This window comes from Aquila chrysaetos, chromosome 12 (assembly GCF_900496995.4).
Source record: "Aquila chrysaetos chrysaetos chromosome 12, bAquChr1.4, whole genome shotgun sequence".
NCBI classification, from domain to species: Eukaryota; Metazoa; Chordata; class Aves; order Accipitriformes; family Accipitridae; genus Aquila; species Aquila chrysaetos.
Genome location: NC_044015.1, coordinates 9,362,889 through 9,375,215, shown reverse-complemented (window position 1 = coordinate 9,375,215; position 12,327 = coordinate 9,362,889). Strand labels below are relative to the sequence as shown.

Here is a 12,327-nt window from a genome sequence, read left to right as displayed (position 1 = left end):
TGTACCAACTGTCTGTGCCTGTCAGCCTTCATCTCAGGCTGTGGCTGCAGCCCAGATCCAGTCACTCCTGCTCTCCTGTTAGCATCACTGGGAGTGCTCCAGCACTGTCTCTGTTTTCTAGGTACTGGGCATCCCTGAGGAATTTGGTGGTCTCACTGATGAGCTCCATGAAGTCTATTATCAGCCTGCTCTTCCTCCTCTTCCTCTTCATTGTAGTCTTTGCCCTGCTGGGAATGCAGCTCTTTGGAGGCAGGTAGGTTGTTTTAAGTCTGGGGAAAAGGAATTTCTTTGCCTTAAAGCCCTCTTATGTGCCTAGGAAGACTGTACCCTTGCCCCTCAGCCTGCTGCTAACAGTGGTACCTCTCCCATACAAAAGTCCCTGCTCGGGCAGGTGCCTCGGGCTGTGTGGGTCCTTCTGGCCAGGACACCTTTTGGGTTCTGGCACCAAATGCTCAGGAGACCTTCCTTAAAGTGGGGAAAGGTCCTCCTGAGCACAAGAGAGCTGATAGCACAGCAGTCAGGGATTTGATCACCTTGGTACTCCAGCCCATTTATGTCCTCCCGGTTCCACTTCCAGGTTTAACTTCATCGACGGGACGCCATCAGCCAACTTTGACACTTTCCCCGCAGCCATCATGACAGTGTTCCAGGTAGGAGCTGGGCTGCAAGGGGACACATCCAAAGGGATTTGGGACTCTCTGCTTACTCCCCTCCTGGCTGGAAGGGTCTCTTTAAACCAAATGAGTTCCTCTCCATCAGCTGTTGGGATATAACTCACTTCCTCCCTTTCCTCCCGTATAACAAAGCAGATGACAAGAGATGGAAACTCTTCCACCTCTGTTATGCAAGGTGGAAGAGTTTTAAAACTCTTCTGAGGAGACCTAAATCCTCAGCAGTGTCCAGCATCATCTCCCTCAAGTGCTGCAGCTGTAGAGCTGGGTTATCCGCTCCACAGGGTCTATGTGCTTGGCTCCTGCGCATTGGTGGGATAGATCGAGGGGGCTGTCCAGGTGACAAGAAGGTGTGGGTGACAGAGCTGATGGCTTGCTTTCCTACAGATCCTGACAGGTGAGGACTGGAACGAGGTGATGTACAACGGCATCCGCTCCCAGGGAGGCGTTCGCTCAGGCATGTGGTCCTCCATCTATTTCATCGTCCTCACCTTGTTTGGAAACTGTATCCACCTGGCTGCTGTGCTTTTAGTGGAGACAACCCCATCTCATCTCCTTCTCTGGGGGCACCCCCCTCCCCACGCACCGCTTCTTCCTCTTCTCCCAATTGAGGGAGTCCCGTCACACGTGTGGCAGCCCTGGATATCCCAAACGCAGAGAAGGAGCTCTCTGGAGATGCATTGAGGGCTGTATATATGGGATGGGTGAGAAGTTTGTCCCTTTGGCTGCTCCTCACTGAGCTGGTGAGGAGCTGTCAGGGCCACCCTCCCTTGGTGGCTGCAGACACCCATGTCCTTAACATATGCCTTGTGCATCCTTAGCTGCTCACAGATACTCTGCTGAACGTGTTCTTGGCCATTGCGGTGGACAACCTGGCCAATGCTCAGGAGCTCACCAAGGTACGTTCTGGTTGCTTCTCTTTCTTCTCTTGCTGGTGTGAAGATAGCGAAGGATGGGGCCAGCAGGAAAGGCACTGGGAGCACCACCTGTGACTGTCCTCACTCTGGAACTGGGCCCACCTTGTCCCTTAGCTCAGCCTGCCTTGAAAAAGAGGTCCGGTCAAATTGGAAATGGGGGCTCTTCCTCCAGGAGGATACACAGGGTGGTCCCCTGAAACACAAACCCATATCACTGGGCAAAGCCAGTTAGACTTTGATTCAGGAAAGCTCTTAAACCTGCCGATCTCGTGTCTCTCCAGAAACACCCCCACTTCCCATCAAGTGTGCCTTAACTGTTTCTCCGCTTAAGCTCCCCAGTTTTGTTTGCCTCCAGTCAGATTGAGATAACCCTCATCTATCTGATGGGGTCTGATGCAGGCATGGTTATTTGCCTGAGCGCTCTGGAGATGCGGAGTGGGAAGCGCTTTCCAGTGATGTCAGTATTTATTCCCCATCTGTCCACAGGGCAGTGGACATGATTTAGGATGCAATTTAGGATGGTGCTTGAGAGGTTATTGGGCTTAGCTTGTTTTTAAGACCATGCAGGGAAATATTTGGGGAATGCTAAATTGTTGGGGCACCATCTGGATAACGGTGAGTAGGCGAGAGCTGCAAGGGTCATTGCTGCTCCTTGGAGGGGACCAGCGATCCTGTGGTGCCCATTTTTTTGCAGAGCCAATGCCTGTTACTCAAGTCCTTGGGGTTTACTGAGAGGCTTCCATGCTGGTGTAAATCTGACCTGTTAGCAGTGAACGAAATGGGGCATGGTGCTCATTTGCCTGAGGGGGGGGTGTGGGGGTCCCTGCCCTCCCTCAGTGGGTGCGGGTGGCACTTGCAGGGGCTGCCGGCTGCCGCTGGGGTGAGAGGGGTGGGAGAGCCCCGTGGCATACCAGCAGCATCAATTAAGGGAGTGCTGAGTTTTTGAAAAGGCTGAATGCGCGCTAATGACTCCTAATGACATTTTTTGCTCTGGAGACACAACCATACTCATTAAAGCAATACGGTCTCTGCTGGGGTCATTCATGGATGCCTTGCCTCCCACTCCATTGGGGGGATGCCTGTCTCGCCCCTGTGGCTGTGAAGAAGGGAAGGCTGAGCTGGTCTACGCCGTCTGGGGCTGTTCTAGCGTGCACAGCCCAGCTCTTGCCTGGAGTGGGCTGGGTTCACTTATTTCAGTAGTGCTGACGCCTTCAGTAAGATCTGGCGTAGTGGGGAAGTTGCGTCCCCATAGCACAAGGAAAATAAAGACTGTCTCTGGAAATACAGGTCCCCCTTTCTCCCACACGCCTTGGTATCCAAGATATCCCCACATATCCTTTGCTCCTTCTGATGGCTGCACCTTCCCTTGAAACCCCAGCATCCCACTAAGCAACTCCCCTTTTTCCTCCACAGGATGAGCAGGAGGAAGAGGAGGCCTTTAACCAGAAGCACGCCCTTCAGAAAGCCAAAGAAGTCAGCCCCATGTCTGCCCCAAACATGCCTGCTATCGAGTGAGTGACCCCCACCACCACTACCCCGGTGCCCCCTCCCTGAGCCCAGTAGGGCTTCTTACCAGGGTGGATGGAGAGCTGAAACAGAGCCTGGCACAGCTGGTTATGGGGCTGCCGCAAGAAAAAGAGGTCCCTCCCTCTCCGGGTGTCTTTCTGAGGATGGACAGAGATCTAGGAGCGTGCTCCCCCTGAGCAGCAGTGCCTTCGGAGAGGTGCCGGAGCAGGGATCAGGTCACCCCGCAGGGCCTGGGGTGGCCCACCTCTGCCCCAGGCAGCAGCTTCAGTGCTTGGGCATGGCAGAAATACACTAAAAGAGGCTTTCTGCCCCAAAAGTACAGCTCAAACACTGCAGGCTGCTGCTAGGGGTGGGGAAGGAGGCTGGGGAGGAGGAAGGTATTTCAAGTTTTTCTTGAGGAGGGGTGATATTTGTTCCCGGGGAGCGTTTCTTCATGGCAGAGCTGCGGGAGAGCAGCCAGGGCTGGGGGAGAAGGGATCAGCAGTGTCACAAGTCTCCCCCGGGCTCCTTCCCTGGTAGCGAATGCAGTTATGAGAGATGGAGCAGGCTTGCAAAAACACATTTGATTGTACAGAAATTTGATTTGGGCAAGAAAAAAAGCCCCAAGCCACATAAACCCCTGGCATTGTGTTAAGGAGCCTTGTGTCTGCGTTTCAGCAGAAGAAAATTCTGTTTTTTCCTTTCTAGACGCCTTTTTTCCCTTTATTTTGCGGCATCATATGGTCTAAATCACATAAAACTTTCAAAGTCAACATTGGAACGAGGCGTTTTGATTTGTTTCCCAAAACAGTACATTTCAGTATGGCTGAAAGGATTTTTTTTTCTTCTTTTTTTATAGAATCCCTTCCCAGGGAATTTTAGGTTTCATTATGCTTTGAAACCCAGCCAAGCTCATACACGGCAGAATCTCTTGCAGATTTGCCGAGAGAAACCGCTGTTTTCAGGCGAGCACTGATCTGGGGGGGGATTGGAGGCAGCATTAGGAACTGCCCCCTCCCTGGCTTGGCAGCGGTGGGATGCGATGGTCCCCCATCCTGCATGCGTCACCCGTGGTTTTAGGGGCAGCAGGAGCTGGGCCTACTTATAAGCCCTGCCTGGTCTCCCAGCAGCCGCAGATATTGCCCTGGTTTGGGGGTGATGGGATGTTTGTATTAAACCTGTGCCTGGCCAAGTACTGGCAGGGGGGGGGTATGGGAGAGATGGTAGAGTCTGTGTGTTGTGACTGTCTCTGGCTACCAGTGGGAACATGTTGGACAAAGCAAGGGAATAGAGGGATTTAGGCTGCAGAAGAGGCTGGAGGATGGACAGATAGGAGAGAGGAAGAGCGGCAGATGGACTATATTAGGGCACTAAAGGATTTGCCCACGCTGCACATCCCTGCTAGAGTTTTCTAGCCATTGTCAGATATAGCTGGTTAGGAAAACAGATCTCTTTAACCTTTGGTTGTTGTTGTAGCGGCATTGAAATGGGAAGGTATTGATATTCTCAGATCTTTTTTCCAGCTCCTCCCCCTCATCAGGATGGATAGTGTCAGGGACAGGGAAGAGAGTGTGATGCCATGGGGGCAACCATCTCCAGCATCAGGTCTGATGTGCTTTTGGTGGTGCCACGTCGATGCCAGCAGGTGGGGAGGGGTGGTGGGGACATCACAGCAAGGGACAAGCCAGAGCAGAGCCGGTACCGAAGGGCTGTTGGAAACTCAGAGCGGTGAAGCCGAGCCGGTCTCAGTGTTTGGGTGTGCGCAGACACAGATGGCTTCATTTCTATGTGGGTACTCAGCGCAGGCAGGTTTGGTACACGCGTTCCTGCCTGCAGAGAGGTCCGGTGGTGCTCGGGGATGAGTGCTCCCACGTGGCCAGGTTGGTGTGGGCGGCTGCGGTGCCGGTCGGAGTATTGTATTTGTACATGGGTGCCGTTGGTGCAGATGGCTCGGAGCTGTTTGACGAGTGGGTGGCCAGATGGACGCATGCGGATGCTGTCATGTGTTGGTGCCTAACGTGGTGCGTGGATGCGTTTGAAGGCTCGGCCACTTGCTGCAGGGATGGCGGCGGGCGCCTGCGACTCGCTCTCTGCCTTGAGCGCGGCACCGGACTGTTCCCGTGCATGTGGCCATAAGGAGGCCGTAATGAGGCAATCACCAGCGTGACTCACCCAGGGGGCTGAGGGTATTGGTGCACTCGCAGGATGGCAGCGAGACGCACCCTGTCTCACCGGTGTGAGTTCTGCGTGCACGTCGGTGCTTGGTCCCGTGTGGCTGGAGTATATTTGCTTGCATGTCCTGCGCACACACATGGCAATTGGAAAGAGCAAACCCTGTAAATCACTGCACGCACATTTGCATATGCTCGTGGCTGTTTGCTTGGAGCTGTGCGTATCTGAATCTTTTCTGTGCTGATACAAAGGATAAAGCCTTGAATCTCCCCAGCTGCCTGAAGTCGGTGGGGGTGAAGGGCACTGACAGCCCTGTTAAGCTCCCTGTGTCAGGGCTGCTAAGATGACAGGGGGTCTGTGGCATCTCAGCCCTGGGCTTTGCCTTGCTTTTGCTGGGGATCTTCACGTTCCCCTCTGTGGTCTTAGGGAAGCATCCACCCATGGCGACGGCTCTGAGCAGCTTGGGGCTGGCCTGACGCATCGCTTCCTCTTTCAAATTGCCACGTGTTGTTCGGGAGAAGTGAATTTGGAGCAGTTTGAAAGAGCTGTTAAATATCCAAGGATGTACCGGGGCCTCTGAGGGGCTGCAGCCTGCACTGCTCTCCCCGTGCTGCTGCTGCACGGCTGGCCGCCGCAGGGAAGGCTCCGTGGCCCCCCCGAAAAGAATCGCAACGCGTGAGTGTGAGTGCAGGCAGCCTTGCAGGCAGCTCATTGCCGGTGTGCAAGCACATACGTGCAGGGGGTTCACCGCTGGCTGCTGCACTCCGGCATCCCGGCAGCCGATAGGCAGAGATGCCGGGTGCCCGGGGTGGGGGGCCACCTCTCTGCATTGCCCACACGAGTCAAAGGAGGGGTGAAGGGGGGATTGAACCCATTTGTTTTTCCTCCCCAGAAGAGACAGGCGAAGGAGACACCACATGTCGATGTGGGAGCCACGCAGCAGCCACCTGTATGTGGGCCGTGGGGTCGCGTGTCGTCTGTGGCTCCTGTGCTTTCTGTGCGTCCGCGGGGCCGGGGCGCACACCGCTCCCCTCCGACCTCCTCGGCTGGAGGCGGGGTGTCGTGTGTGTGTGTGTGTGTGTGTGTGTGTGCCTGTATTCAGTGTGCTCCTTTGCACCCCTGTTTGTGCGCATGTGTGCGTGCCTTTGTGGATTTGTGCGTGCAGTCGTGGTTTTGTGTGCGCCCAACCTCCTCGTGCGTGTGCCGTGCCGTGCAGTACGTGTGTGTTGGTGCGTGCCGTTGTCTGTGGATGTGCAGTCGCGTGTGCTCGGGGGGGTGAGCAGTGTATGTACATGTGTGTGCTCGTGGGTGTTTCTGTGTGCCTAGGTGTGTTGGGAAGGGCACATCTGTTTTCTTCAGGGTGTTTGTGTGCGTGTTTATGGCACTGCAAAGGTTTCATGGTATAGCCTAGTCCTCCCTAGAGCAGACCTGCAGGAACACAGAGAAGCCCAGTACAGCTCCTTCCCCTGCAGACAACTGAAACCACTGCTCCCCTACCCTTGGGGCAGTCTTCCTGCCTGGGATGTGCTGGGTGAGAGGCTGTCCCGGCCGAGCGTAGCTAAGCACAGGGAGGGAGGGGACCTCCTGCACCTGGTGACGTTCTCCATTGCAAATGTCTCGGAGGGCTGTCTCTCATTGAGAAAGGCAGGTCTTGGACCTGGCATCTTTTCCCCTCTTACTCACTGTCCCCATCCCATCAGGACTGCCACCCTTGCCGTCAAGCTGGCTCTGGTGTCAGAGTCCCCAACACCATCATTTGTACTGTTAGGGCAGTGCCTCTCCGAAAAGGAGCCCAGCTCCAAGGAGCTGGCGATGCAAAGGCATGCCCAGTACAAGGAGGGATCCCCGGCTGCAGTGGGAGAGCATTGCCCATATTTCCAGGCAATCACGCAAGGGGAAAGTGGTCACCACCTGGCGGGGATAGGGCAAGGTAGGGTGCTGGCTGCTCCCAGCAAGCTGGCCATGCTGCCCAAAAGCTTCAGGGCAGCTGTGAGGCTGCTGGGGCTGGTCCTCCATTAGCCTGATGCCTTCTGAAGGGGCAGAAGTACAGTCTCAGCCCCATTTCCAGCCCCTACCAGCACCAGAGGAATGCCGGAGGGCTGGGGACGAAGCAGGAGCCCAGCCCGTAGCCCTGGGGATGGCATTTCCTTCTCCCTGGGATTCCCAAATTAAATTGAGGGTGGGTGCTTCACCGCGGGGGCAGCCGGGATGCCGACCCCTTGCTGTCCCCCGTTGCAGGCGGGAGCGTCGCCGGCGGCACCACATGTCGGTGTGGGAGCAGCGCACCAGCCAGCTGCGCCGGCACATGCAGATGTCCAGCCAGGAGGGCATCAACAAGGAAGAGCCAGCCCTCATCAACCCCCATGCCAGCATCTTCCGCAGGAAGAAACAGGGGGACGGCGTCGCCCTGGACAAATGCACCGAGGAGCAGGGCGGCAAGGGCGAGCGGCCGCCGGCCGAGGGACCCGAGCAGCCGGCCCCGGGAGCCAACCCCGGTGGTGGTGAGGACAGGAGGAGCCCATCGCCCCGGGCCAAGCGAGACAAGGAGTCGTGGCACCAGAAATCGTGCCACGGGAACTGTGAGCCGGGTGAGCAGGATGGGGCAGGAGGCAGCATCGAGGATAGGGCCAGGATGAGGCAGAGCCAGCGGCGCAGCCGGCACCGCAGAGCCCGGATGGAGGGGAAGGAGCCAGCCAGTGCCCTGGGGAGCCGCTCAGCCAGCCAGGAGATGGGTCTTGAGGAGGCCAGCCCCACAGAGGGGGCGCAGGATGGGGACCGGTGCGGGGATGCGGCCGCAGCAGAGGCACTGATTCAGGGGGAGCCGGAGGCGAGCGGGGAGCCTGTCAGGTTGGTACCTGGGGAGGGCATCTTACAGTTCTCACAGCTCCTTGTCCTCTCCCCTTATCTTCTCGCGCCTCTTTTTCTCCCACATCCCTCCTGCAGGACAAACGGGGTCCCTGCCGGCGATGCCGAGCTGGTTGGGACCGCTGAGGAGGGGAGCCCCCCACAAGCAGTACCCGAGGCTCCCCGGGGGAAGACGGGCAGCCTGACGGAGCAGGACTGTAGCAGCCTGGACACCAGTGAGCAAGCGCTGCTGGAGGCCAGCCGCACCGTCAGCCGGAGCGAGCCCGACCTCTCCTCCATCACCCCCAACACCGAGAAGGCCACGGAGAGCACCACCATCATGATCGATGTCCACGACTCCGCTGTGGTACAGAGTGAGGACCTGTCTCTCTTTCCTGAGCCCCTCTCCCGGCCCTCAGGGACACTGTGGGGATGGAAAGCTGCTTGCACAGCTTTTCCTATCCACATCCATCAACTGGGGAGGCTTTCCTTGCTGCTCCTTGTAGCACCTCCCTCCAGCACCCCAGTTTTGCAGGGAAACCTGAACGCAATGCTGATGTGCCACCATCCCCTGGGGAGCTTCTCCCTTTCTCACCTCCTTCCCACCCGCCCCTTCGCCTGATCCCTCCTTCTCCCTTCCTCTCCGCTTGGGCAAAACACTCGCATCCCTTGTTTTTCCTAACACATCCACAGCCTCCGCCCAGCTCGCTGCTGCTCAAACCCCTTAACAGCATCCTCGCTGTCAAGGTGAGCCGCTCTAAATGGTGTTATTAATTAAACAGCACCGCGAAAGCTGGCCTTGTTAAAACTCCTTTCGTCTGCTTCAGCCTGGCAGCTCATGTCTTTTCTTCCCTTCTGGTTCCTTTCCCCATAACGGCACAGGGATGCAAAGCAGAAACCAGGGGGGTTGCACGTGCCCGGGTGGCAGGGACACCCCAGGGTGCTGTTTGGGTGCAAGGCCGGGCAAAGGCTCTCGCTTTCCTGCAGTTAGCAACAAGACAGATGGTGAAGCAAGCCCCTTAAAGGAGGCTGAGACCAAAGAGGACGAGGCGGAGATGGAGAAGAAGAAGCGGAAGAAGGAGAAAAGCGAGACGGGCAAAGCGATGGTGCCGCACAGCTCCATGTTCATCTTCAGCACCACCAACCCGTGAGACATTTTTTGGACTGTAGGAGCCTGGGCCTGGGGAGGGCTGCAAGGGGAAGGACCCCTAGCCATCACTGAAGACAGGGGATCCCCTTGGGAAGGGGGCTGAATATCTCCCAAACAGCCTGGATAACCAGCCACGGTGTTCCCCAAGCCCTGGCAGTGCTCTCTGTCTGTGCCAGCCACACTCATGGTTTTCTGTCCCAACTGCTGATTGCTAGCTGTGATTTTTATTCAACGCTTGTTAGATTTTTCTGCAGTTTTCTGCTCCCCTGTAGCTCTTGCCCAGCTCCAGCAGCCTGGAAGAATGAACACCCCAGTTTCTGAGGGACTCTCCCTGGCTGGCTGTGGGGTGTCTGGGGGGCTGCGATGGCCAAGCAAAGGGGTTAGCAAGCCCAAACCACCCTTGGGCTCCCTTGTTTTGCTCCCCAGACTTTGCTGCCCATCTTTCTGCTCTGGAAGCTGATGACGTGGGGTGGGTTTTGCACGTGGGCCTTGCCTGGGGCATGCCAGGGGCTCACAGGTTGGGGTGCGGGCTGTCTCCCTGCAGGGTGCGGAGGGCTTGCCACTACATCGTGAACCTGCGCTACTTCGAGATGTGCATCCTCCTGGTGATCGCTGCCAGCAGCATCGCCCTCGCGGCGGAGGATCCCGTCCTCACCAACTCCGACCGCAACAAAGTGATTGCAAACCTCCCCTGCTCCCCCCATCCCGCAGGCAGAGGTCTTGTAGGATTTTAGCTTCTGTGGTGGGGCACATGTGGAACACGGATCAGGGCAGCCGGTGACAGTGCTTGCTCCGCACTGTGGGGTCTGACTTCTTCCACATCACCTTCCTTTATAAAACCTGGAAATCCCTATCAGCCTCCCACATGCAGGGTTTAGAGCCTGGGGAGCAGACTAGGGTGCCTTGTCAATAGTAAAGTAGCTTAAACTGGGGAGATGCTGATGTGCACAGGGACTGGTATGGGGGAGCATGATTCTGGTTCGCAGCATGATTTCAGAGCCACTTGCACCATGCTTGGGAAATGTTTCTCTCCTGCCTTTGCAGGCTGGGTTTGTGGCTGTCCTGAACTCTTAGGGAACAGGCTGGGTTTGGGGCAAGCAAACCAACCCTCTGTCTGCACCTGAGCCAGGCGAGCCCCGGTGCGGGGTGGTAATGGGGTCTGGGTGGGCACCAGTGAGCCCGTTAGCTTGGCAGTGGCTGCAGAGCACCCGTGCCCTCTCTCTGCAGGTCCTGAGGTATTTCGACTACGTCTTCACTGGCGTCTTCACCTTCGAGATGGTTATCAAGGTAAGAGGCCTTGCGGGCTGGCTGCGCTGGGGATGCTCTGTCCCACGGTGTCCTTGGAGTGGGTGGGAAATAGCCCAGTTTTTTCGATTCTGGTCCTAAATTTGGATGATGGAGACTTTAAAGCCTGGTTCTTAGTGCTGGGAGTCGAGAGTGCTCAGCACCACTTTTATCAGTCTCCAGGCTCCCAAAAGATGATGCTCCTTGATGTATAACTGGGGGGCAGGGACAGGTCTGCTGCTCCCCAGCGATGTCCCTGTCCCCAGCACATCCCACCTGCAGCTGCTTCCACTTGATGTCCGAGCTGCTCATTCCCTTCCTGTTTTTTCTCACCATTTCCCCCTGCAGATGATCGATCAGGGCTTGATCCTGCAGGACGGCTCCTACTTCCGAGACCTCTGGAACATCCTGGATTTCATCGTGGTGGTGGGAGCGCTGGTGGCTTTTGCCTTGGCGTAAGTGGCCGTCATTATTATCAGCTCCCTGCCTTCCCTTGGCTGGGGTGGGAGGAGGATGCAACTGTGTGTTACGGCTACTAGACCCTGATATTTTTTTTTTATTTCTCTACACCCTTCTGCTCTGTTTCTGGGATGGCTCCTGGCAGCGGTGCGTGGCTGCTCCAGAGATGTATTTCTCCTTGTTTGTCAAATGCTGGTGAGCAAGCAGGCAGGGGGCAAGGCAAAGAAAGCTGGAGATGCTAGGAAGAGGTTGGTGGTGAAGGGGGACTTGAAAGAGGGCAGAGGGGCTGTTAGAGAGGGAAAAAGACCCAAGGGTGGCAGAGCTGGAGTTACACACCTGCTACGCATCCAGGGGCTCACAGAGACAACAAAAGCAGCAGCCTGCCAGGTGGAGCTGCTCTCCAAACATGTTTGTGCTGGAAATGGTACCCCCGGCCAGTGGCTTTTCCTCTGCTCCAAGGGGGAGCGTTGCCCCGGAGCCCTGCAGGAATGGGGATGGAGCCGGTAGGGTTTGTGCCCACGTCTTCTGCAGCATCACGCTGAGGGCATGGTGCTGCATGCTTGCTCTGCAGCATGTTCCTGCTGAGCATTGCCTTGCGGTTGGGCTCTGGTTACCGAGCTTGTGGCACCTGCAAGTGGGTCTTCCTCCACAGAGTGACTTGATGTCTGTGGTGCCCGTGCCATGGAGGGGAGAACCATCCAGGGATGACTTTCATGCTGCTCTGCCCTCCTCTGTGCTGCCAGCTGGGGCAGGTAGTGCGGTGTGAGCACGAGGAGGCATGCACTGGCACCCAGAGAGCGGGCAAGGGGCACCCTCTGGTCCCTGGGGCTGTGATGCCCTGTCGGTGCCCAAGGAGGGAGAAGAGAGGAGATGCTGTGGGTTTGTCACACTGTTGTTCTCTCTTTGTGCCTTTGACACTGGCAGTGGTGGCGTTAGTGCTGGTGAGAGGGCAGGGCCTGGCTGCCGCGCAGACTGGAGCCCTGTCCTTGTCCACAGCTCAGGTACCGTGCAAGGCTCTTGCAGTGGCTGGGCCCAAGCCCCAAGGTTGCTTGATGGATTACAGCCCATAATCCATTCCTCCCATCTAATCCCTGGCTGGGCAGCAGCTCCTTCCCCTTGCTCTCACCCATTGGCACCCTCCCCAGCTGGTTGCTTTTGCCTTCCTCACCCTCCTCATCCCTGTCCTCACCCGGTGCTTTCAGCTGCTGCTCTCTCCTTGGGAAGAGCATGGGAGAATTCAGTTCGCTCGGAGCACGGGTGAACCAGCCCCTGGGCAGGGCCGGGGGCTGACTGCAGACCCTGGCATGGGGAAGGGGCATAGGGC

At 56.9% G+C, this 12,327-nt stretch overlaps 1 protein-coding gene across 1 annotated transcript in view; it reads left to right on the top strand.

Annotated features, from left to right (window-relative positions):
• Positions 1–12,327, top strand: part of CACNA1E (calcium voltage-gated channel subunit alpha1 E) — a 173,040-nt gene that overhangs the window by 130,705 nt on the left and 30,008 nt on the right. The window contains exons 17-28 of the mRNA XM_041127951.1: positions 122–253; positions 578–650; positions 1,059–1,176; positions 1,503–1,570; positions 3,002–3,099; positions 6,159–6,215; positions 7,505–8,113; positions 8,210–8,484; positions 9,098–9,257; positions 9,805–9,934; positions 10,488–10,547; positions 10,893–10,999. Coding sequence (XP_040983885.1) covers positions 122–253; positions 578–650; positions 1,059–1,176; positions 1,503–1,570; positions 3,002–3,099; positions 6,159–6,215; positions 7,505–8,113; positions 8,210–8,484; positions 9,098–9,257; positions 9,805–9,934; positions 10,488–10,547; positions 10,893–10,999 — 1,887 coding nt within the window. The remainder of the gene's footprint in view (positions 1–121; positions 254–577; positions 651–1,058; positions 1,177–1,502; positions 1,571–3,001; positions 3,100–6,158; positions 6,216–7,504; positions 8,114–8,209; positions 8,485–9,097; positions 9,258–9,804; positions 9,935–10,487; positions 10,548–10,892; positions 11,000–12,327) is intronic.